This window comes from Oncorhynchus mykiss, chromosome 12 (genome assembly GCF_057628025.1).
Source record: "Oncorhynchus mykiss isolate SJ-2025 chromosome 12, ASM5762802v1, whole genome shotgun sequence".
NCBI lineage: Eukaryota > Metazoa > Chordata > Actinopteri > Salmoniformes > Salmonidae > Oncorhynchus > Oncorhynchus mykiss.
The window spans coordinates 56,767,323-56,777,168 of NC_143033.1; the positions used below are offsets into that span (position 1 = coordinate 56,767,323).

The 9,846-nt window shown below is 41.8% G+C and overlaps 1 protein-coding gene across 1 annotated transcript in view; it reads right to left on the reverse strand.

The window, feature by feature from the left end:
• LOC110537818 (teneurin-2) overlaps positions 1-9,516 on the reverse strand; it is a 73,381-nt gene extending 63,865 nt beyond the window's left edge. Inside the window, exon 1 of the mRNA XM_021624227.3 lies at positions 9,219-9,516. Coding sequence (XP_021479902.2) covers positions 9,219-9,234 — 16 coding nt within the window. The 5' untranslated portion in view covers positions 9,235-9,516. The remainder of the gene's footprint in view (positions 1-9,218) is intronic.
• Between the last annotated feature and the right edge of the window lie 330 nt (positions 9,517-9,846).

Consider the following 9,846-nt stretch of genomic DNA (forward strand, 5'->3'; position numbering starts at 1 on the left):
TACCAGTATTGTCAATCTCTACCAGTATTGTCAATCGCTACCCGTATTCATGTGTTCAAGCGGAGACTGTCAATTCCATTCACAGCTGAGCGATAAAATAACGATAATGAAAGACGAGAGAAACAATTGAGAAAGAAAGAGATATAGAAAATGGAGAAGTATTGCAGGGCTTTCCATTCCTTCAATCGCTCTGATAACCTTGCTCTTTAATAGCAGCACACTGAAAGGAGGTCAACTTTGATGTCCTATACAGGCTTTTAAATGAACCATCATGTACGGTATTTTATTTGCCTTGAAATAAGAACTCCAGCGTTTGACTTTGACCTTGAGAAATAAAGAGTGAAAGCCTATGAGTTTTCGTTAGGATTCTTTGTGCCATCAATGGTGCAGAATTGTCTTAATTTTGCCATAGTCATGGGGGATCTACCTCTTTTTTATCTATTTTGCAACCAAACCAGATGGCACTGAGAAAATAACATTGATTTGCATGATTAAGCCTGCAGTAACACTAGAGTTCAACATTTGGTTAAAGCAGAATGGTTGACCCCAACAGAAAATCCAAGGGGTAGCCTTATGTTTATTTATTTTTTCCATCCTAAACCCTTTTCTCACATCCTATTTTAGGCCATCAAATATTTGGTTTGTAAAAGGAACTATGTCCACGATCCACGAGTATTTAACTTGTGAAATGGGACATAAATGTGCTTATTAGGACATTTCAAGAAGATAACAAAGGAGATTATATTAATAAATGTGTTTTGAGAATGATCAAAAATGTATGATCAATTGTGGCCTAGAAATTCCAGAAAATACTAATTATTCAATAAAGACAATTTGTAAGCAAAGTACATTTATTCAAAGTACATTTCTCAAAATAATTATTGCTCCATTTTCTGATTTCAGTCAATTACAGCATTTTATTTAACATATTTAATATATTCTGTTTTCCTACTTATGTCCAACACAGCAATGGAGAAATGAAGGCCGATTCCCTCCCACACATCCATGGTGTCCTTTTAGATTAGCATGTTTTGATGCAGCTCATCAAGATCACAGACACATATATCAACCCTACACCTTGTTGTGGTGTGATGGAATGGTGTCACCAAGGCCCTGCAACTGTCAGTACAAGGCAAAGCACTCCCAGCTCGTGTGAATACTCTCACTAATAACATGAGCACCACCACCCACTTTGCCTCTGAGCAAGTCGGCAGATCCAACATCCACGGCTGCTTTGGCAAACGTGTCCTTGTATAGAGGCCGGGTGATTTTGACTTCATGTCAGTTCTTGTCATGCGTGGTTAAAAAAAATAAAAAAATAAAAAAAAGTGGCCTGCTTTTGCTGAATAATATATGCCTGCTTCAAAGTCCCGGAGTGGAAGATAAGCTAGTGATGCAATGGTTGCTGCCACACAGCACTCTTCAAAGCAAATAGGCTAGCAGAACATTGGAATGGGCAGTGGAGGGGACGAGCACATATAGTACAGTATAGTACAGTACTGAGAAGCCAGAGAGTAGAGTGGCTGGACGGCGATAGAGGGCAAATCTCTCTCTAATGATGAGGATTCATCCTCCTCTCCTGTCGACAACAGGCATTCAGAACATCAACATAAAATAGGAAGGTTTTCTGAATGGAAGATTGGAGGATGACATCGGTTCCTGCCACAGAGTATCAGAACAGCCCCCCATTTCCTATTCCAGTGTGGATGTTTGGCACAGGCCTCCATTGTGGCTCATTTGGAGCCGTTATCGCTGTTTCAAGCCTTATCCTCTGCTGTTAGCGTCCCTGTCCTCTGAGTCACATAATGTGTTGGGAGGCAAACACACACGCCCCCCCCCCCCCCCCCCCCCTCCTCGCTGACTCCTGCTGAGGCTGTCTACACACAGCAGGTCTAGCTGTGACATTTGCAGAGATGTATCATATCAGTGTCCTCCTACATCACACAGCAAAACAAAACTAGAGGACCAAAAGAAACCAGAGCTCCTCGCCTCTGTCCTCTTTGTCACGTTTAACACGGCTCCAAACGCTGACATCAAGGGGCAAGAAAGAGAGAGGGAGAGAAAGTGAGCACAAGCCAGCTCTAATGTGACAAGTCGACAAAGATTACTTCACAAAATGTCACTTGAAGAGACATCACACTATCTAACGCGCCTGGCATTACATTATGAGCATCTGATTATGTTGCTATTTTGATTGCTGAGGGCTTTGATGTGCACCATAAATAGTTTAATATGCACCTCAAATGTAAATTAATGCTAAGCTTTTTATAAAGTATTTTTGTACCAAGTAGTACAGTACTTTTTCCTTTCTATTGCCTGATATGTTTACATTTTTTATTTAACCTTTATTTAACTAGGCAAGTCAGTTAAGAACAAATTCTTATTTACAATGACAGCTTACCCCGGCCAAACTCGGACGACACTGGGCCAATTGTATGCCGCACTATGGGACTCCAATCATGGCTGGATGTGATACAGCCTGGAATCGAACCAGGGACTGTAGTGACGCCTCTTGCACTGACATGCAGTACCTTAGACCTATGTGCCACTCGAAGCCCCTGTTAGGTATAGCATCCAGATGTGGGGGCTCCATAAAAGCTCATTTCTATCCCTCACTGCCCCCTCTCTCTCCTGGACCAGGGCCTTTTCAAGCAACAACATTCAGCGTGGTCTGAAAATAACTGTCTCCAATCGGCCTGACTCCATTTTGTCACGGGCCTCTTTGTGTCATCACTCCCCGTGACTGGGATGGCTCCGTGCTGCATCCTCAGCACATTCACGGCCCCAGTAGCCTCATGCCCAGGCACCATTGTTCACATGAAACCACACTTTACTTCTCAAATAATTTTCCACACACTCATGGTGGGATTCTGCACCATTTACAAGGTAAAATAAATGGCCCCCAACCACCAAATTATTTTTGTCCCACAACTTCCCATTGCCTCCATCTCATGCACTTATTAATCTCTGTGTGGCTCTTCTCTATAACTGTCTAAACCAACATGGCCTCGGATTGCTGTTGATTTGATCCTATTGTTTCCTCCACAGGCACCACCAGGCCACTATTATACACATTGCACCGGCCAGTCATCACCACATGCACCAACAGGCCACTATTATACACACAGCACCGGCCAGTCATCTCTTCAGACTGCCTGTCCCTGTGATCTCACAACCACAAACAGTTTCACAAACACTCAGGAGTATGTGGTCCCTTAACAACAGGCAGTAGTGGCATCTCCATGTCCAAATTGAAATGGAAATCCAACTTTGTTCTCATCAGCCATGGAGACAACTCTATTGTGTGATTTCAATATCGGCGCAGTTGTTCAATTTCATTCGAGCAAATGGGTGAAATGATCCACCACAATGTGATATGGTGATATATGTGTGCTACGATATACGAGATGACATGACACCGGCGTCACAACAAGTTAACCTCACCCGTCAACCCCCTCCCTCCCTCATTAACCTAGCTACCCCTCCTCAACCCAACAGAAACACAGATGGTTTTGGAGTGTTTGCTAAATCCTGCAGCACAAACAACACAGCAGCAAACCCACATCCCTCCTACTGTCATGTGTGTGTCTCGCTGCTGATGTACAGATTAGCCCAGAACATGGCAATGTGGAACAGCAGGAGGGAGGCAAGAACCAAGACTTAGGCTCAGCTGCAAAGCACATCGGAAAACCAGACTTGAGCAATAATATCACTATCATCTCCCTTTCTATCCTTGTATGTTTCATTACAAAGACAGCTGGGAAACGGGTTAAGATGTGCTGACTCGGCTCTCCATCACACAGAACAAAGCTCCACTTAAAGATCCACTTCTGCCATCAGCTGTAGCCTTTTAATATATGTACGGTATAAATTACTTATTACATCGCTGCCTTTGAAGTAGGATGCTTCCATTCTGGCACTATTTTTATCCGGTGTCGCAAAAGTAACAAAAAAAAAAAGACTTACTTTTCTATAACGCCGACTCATCCTCGAGCCTCCCCCCCCCCCCCCATCTGTAGTCCTAAGAACTCTTTGCCCTCACACAGGATCAAAGCAGTGAGAAATTAGATTCCACTCCAAACCAATGAGAGCAGCCTCTCCCCCCTAACAACACGTTCCGCATAAAATCACAGCTTTTTTGTTTGTTTGTTTTCCTAGAACCTGAAAATCTGCAAGCCTCAATTCTTCTCTCTCTCTCTCTCTCTCCGCCACTTTCTCACTCTCTCTCTCTGATTTTAGGTGTCTTGTGATCGTTCACTTGGAGAAAGTATTTTTCCTATGCCACCAACCCGAAAGCACTCATAATCCCAAAATAAGGTAATTACTCAAATGAACTGATGCCTTTGAAGTGGGGAGAGAGATTTTGTCAAAGACACACCATATTGCTTTGAGTTTTATTTGAAGTAGGTCTCAACGGTAATGAGTTTGAGTCACTGGCCTCAGAGAATGCTCTTTTATCACAAAGGCGCCACCATCTTCATTAATTTACTCAAATCAACATATTGCACTGTAAACATGTAATTTGAACCAAATGAAAGACAACTAAAAGGCTTGTTAACAGACCAACCTGGTCTCAGAGCATTTCGTATTATTCTGAACGGAAATCCTAGACACTCCATTTAGTATGATGTTACATTACTTATGGTATGTATTCATTTGTGGATGTCCATCACCCATTTTGTATACGTTACGAATTTCAATTCAATTTACGAAATAGCAAAACGTACAATATGTTACCAATATAAATTCTAGCTAGGTGGCTAACGTTAGCTACCTCGCTAACGTTAGCTAGGCTAGGGGTTCGGGGTTATGGTTACGTTTCAGAGTTAGGTTAAAGGGTTAAGGTTAGGGTTAGCTAACTTGCTAAGTAGCAAGTAGTTCAAAAGTTGCTAATTAGCTCAAATGCTAAAATTGTGCGTGATGATTCAAACTCGCAATCTTTGGCAACCATGTCACGCCCTGACCTTGGAGATCCTTTTTATGTCTCTATTTTGGTTTCTTGGTTGGCCGGGTATGGTTCTCAATCAGGGACAGCTGTCTATCGTTGTCTCTGATTGGGAACCATACTTAGGTACCCTTTTTCCCACCTGTGTTTGTGGGAGGCTGGCTTTGTTTAGAGCACTTTGATGGTGAGCTTCACGGTTTGTTTTTGTAGTGCTTATTGTTTTGTTTGGCGTCATTTGGATTAATAAAGGAAATGTACGCTCACCACGCTGCACCTTGGTCCGCTCCTTCCAACAGCCGTGACAAACCACCCCGATCCAACCACCCTCATTTTGTTTTTTCCTTAAGTGACTATCCGTCTTATGTAACTATACCAAACTGAGTGTCATGGATTTATGTACAGAATAATACAAAATGCTCTGAGGCCAGGTATGTAGGCATGCATGCTTGGGTTGGGCGGTATCCACATTTTCCTACCATCAAAGTTTCTGTTCCATCCCAGGGTATACGGTATTATCGGAAATGCACACAAGGGGGAAATTTCAATGTATTATTTTTACGCACAAAAATATTTAGGCAACGGGGATCTTCATCCAGGAGGAAACTGAATGTCTCTAGTCTGGGTACCAGTCTTTTAGCTAACATTCCACTCCTTGCCACACCATGTCATTGCAAGAGACTGGCCTTTCGGCAATCTCAACGTTCAATATGCAGTTGGATTTAAGGCAGAGTTGGTTGTTGAAAATAACATTAATATTTTCCATGACAACATGTTGAGCCTCAAATATAATTATGATGTCAAAAACAAGCTGCTGTTAGCTAGACAAGTTGTTGTATTTTGAGGCTTAAAATCAAAGCAAATAGGTTATGTGGTTTGCAGTATGTATTTAGAGAATTTAGAGCTAGAATCTTTTGACAGACTGGTTTAGTCTGGATAAACAAACAAATGGATACCAATGTGTTCTGTGGAGAGAAAAAAGTGATTGAATGCCAATATTTGGGTAATTGTTGTTATTGGATGATCGCTGTGAGGGTTATCGAATCAGGATCAACTCCTCTGTTCCCCTTGAGTTCATTAATGATAGAATGTTCATGTTTGAATATGGCAGAAAGGTCAAGCTCTTTGGCAATGACAAGGAGTGGCAAGGAGTTGTTAGCTAAAGCAACTGGTACTCAGGCTGGAATGTCTCTGCTGTAAACCAAGAAGTTTAGTCTTGACATCTAGCCACTTAGCTAGCTTGCAAGATAGCAAACAACATTTATTTGACACATCTTAGATTTCTTATAGTTATACATATATTTATAAACAGTGGTCGGTATTGAAAATCATACTGTAGGTATTTCAGAATACCCCAGTATTCGGTATAAAACAGTATATCGCACAAGCCTAGAGCTCGCACAAATTACTCACACGCGCATGCAGACACACACACACACACACACACACACACACACACACACACACACACCCCTCCTAAACCTTTATAGTGCCTTATAAAATAAATGTCAGAATGTTTTAGCTGAATCCCAGAGGCAAATGCCAGTCACATATTAGCCATCTGACAACTGGTAACATAAGTGTCCAGGGGACCCGAAGTCTGGTCCTGGGGACAGCAGCAGGACACAGGTCATTAGTGACCAGCAGCCCACTGGGCACTGTGACTGCACCAGGCTGCAAGGTGACAGGGCCATCGCTGTGACATGCAGCGCTAGGCCAGCCAGTAGTAGGACCAGCCCCACTACTCCAGGCTCTGGGATCAGCACACACAGCACACTGAGGCAAACGCTGCTCCTCTTTGCATCATCTGACCCCGAGGAGCAGGTTGGCTGATGTTGTTCTGCACAGCTCCCCATACAGAGCCCCACAGTGGATGCGGCAATACCCTGCAGCACTGACGCACACCACAAACAAACATACATGTGCTAGGCATTGTCGGTCTTTCCCTCTCATACACCCCCCACGTACATACGTATGATGCACATTTACTTGGCTGTACTGTACGTAATGTCCAAATCAGACATGAGCATGTACTCACTTCACTTAACACAGAAAAAAACACTGCCTTGAAAAACCGAAGTGTGCTCCTTCCTTGGACAGTTCAAGGATAGTCAGTGATACACACACTCCAGTATTCATGAAGAGCAGGTATATCGAGCCTCTCCAACCAAAGGAAGTCATGCATTTTTCTTCACTTATGAACTATGTTTTCTTTTCTAGTTGTAAATGAGATCCTTAGTGTTTAAATCATTAGTGTTTTTCCTACATTGCTAATACATGTATTACAAGTGTCATCAACCCAGCACTAACTATTCCCCTTTCGGCTAACCCATACACTGATAACAGTGAATGTCTTGGTAGGGTATTGCTCATTTTGACTTATTAAGTGAGAAATGGTTCAAACGCCTATGCCCCACATATAGGCTGTCTAAGAATATAGCTTTAGAGTATTATAATCACCAAGTTAACCATATTTACACCTCTGAGAGGTTTATAGTTTGGCGCCCACATAGTACCCTACATTTCCAACAATAAGCTAGCCTTATGTATAACCTTAACTCTCCAAGCAGCTCTCTCTCGCTACCTCTCTCTCCAGCTAGAACTTGGCAGATGCTTTGAGAAGGGATGCCTCCGTGTGGTGAGGGCACATATCAGAATATATCAGGGCTGGGAATTGCCAGGGACCTCACGATATGATATTATCATGATACTTAGGTGCCAATACAATATGTACTGCAATTCTCACAATTCTATATGTATTGCGATTCGATATTGAGATGTTGATTTTGATTGGCCATGAAAATAAAAGTGATGAAAACATGTTGGTTCACTATTTAAAAAGAAGATGGAGAACAAGCTATAGGATGACAAATCACGTTTTTTGGTGTATCAATTTGTACAAATTGATACTTGGAGTCAAATATTGATATAATATCGTCCAAAACAAATATTGTGATATGTAACTCTATCAATCCCCCCCAATAACTAAAATATATTAGAGTAATGCACTATGAATTGGACCGTCCAACATGTCAATTAGTAATAACATTATCAGCTTTTGAGACATGGGCACTGAGTTGACCTGAAAAGAGGCAGAGAAGGAAAAAGCAGCTCTGCTAAGTAAGAATATTGCCTAGTGACACAAAACACAGACAGTGATGAATACACTACTACGTAGATAGTAGTTATGAGAAAAAATAGGCACGACTGTTGCAGCCCTGTAAAGATGGAACATGCTAATGAGTATGTGTCTAAAGTATTTTTTTCAGATATATCAAGCTCACTGAAAGCATTTATGTAAACACTTTATGTAGGCCAAACAAGAGCTGTGGAAATCCACTGTAAAAAAAAACATTATCAGCCAAAATCCAGAACATATAAAAAGTATATATATCTTCAAATTCAAAACCCATCACAGGGCATGTCCTAAAATAGATATAGAAGATGGTGCAATACATGTTGATGATTAGTAAATCAGATTCTCAGTGGGAGATGAATATATGGTTACATATACATTTTCCTGAGACTGACAATTACCCGAAGAATGCTAAAACACAAATATTTAATAACAGGTGGACTACATCGGAAAATGCTGATTATTTGAGGAAGAATGTAGAATAACTTAGCATTTTAAGCTGCCAACCACTCCCCCTTACTTTGATTGCAATCAGTTGTTCTGGGAGTGTCCCTAGACTCCATTAAAACGTCACGATTATTCTAACAACAAAATCAAACAACGTTCATCAACCTAATTAAATGCACACACACATTTAAAATGCCCTTAAGAGTGTAGATGATGCACAATTTCGAACACATATCAAAACGAAGTTCATTAATTGTATATAGATTACATAAAACGCTATGATAAATGGGATAAAAGGGGGATACATTGTTTATGTTGTTTATGTGATGTAAAATAAAACAATTATAGGAAATGCAACCAGGTGTTGCTAGATGAAGCCCTAATACAGAATAGATTGCCTACAGCTCGAATCCTACACGACATCCTAAAAAGCAGATGTTGGAATGATTTATTCCAAAAGACGCTGACATTATCATGGGATGGGAGTCAGAATTCAGAACCAAAATTCCGTTCCAAAAGACTCAACGGGCTGAAATAGGAGATCTCACGACAGATGCACCCCCATATGTCAACCAACTTTAAAACCACATTCAGAGGGAACACACAAACCGCCTAATATTATTTTAACAGCATCTAGGCATAGTTGAATGAGCCACACACAGCAAGAAAGATAGGTCGATTTATTCGGCTTACCTTTGCTTTTCACCATGCTGCGAACTCGGTTTCTTCTCTACTCATGCAAGGGAGGTATACATTTTTCCAGCATCAGCAAAGAGCGCCGTGTTCCGTGTCGGCTACACAGACGTGCACCAAGAGAAGACAGTGAAAGGCGCGAAACTGAGGTTGTTAGCATCCGCGGCAGTAGCTTTGTCTGGTTGCTGATGTGTTTGCATCGAAACGAACAGACAGACATCCAACTTAAATCTTCAGCGCTACAGTGCACTAACGTTACCATGAATTACGCGTAGGCAAACTGACAAAGAGCCATGCAGTTAGTGTCCAGTACAAATGTTGCAGAGGGGCGGGCTGGTGCGTAAAGGTGAGCTCATGGTGTCATTATAGGGTGTGGATTTGTCTGTACCTCCTGTATGGTCAACTAGGCAACTCCTATCTCTCTCTTTGTTATGCTGCCTTTGCAGCAAGTGTCTCAGGTATACATTTAGTGCCATTATGCTCTCGCTATGGGGTCAGTCAAATTGTGTTTAGATCATCATGCCATGCACCATAGGGCTTTTACGGATCCGTCTCCAGCTCTTCACTCCTACAGTCTACACACACACGGTTATGAGCCTTTAGAATACCCTCCAGTGTGCGGTATTGT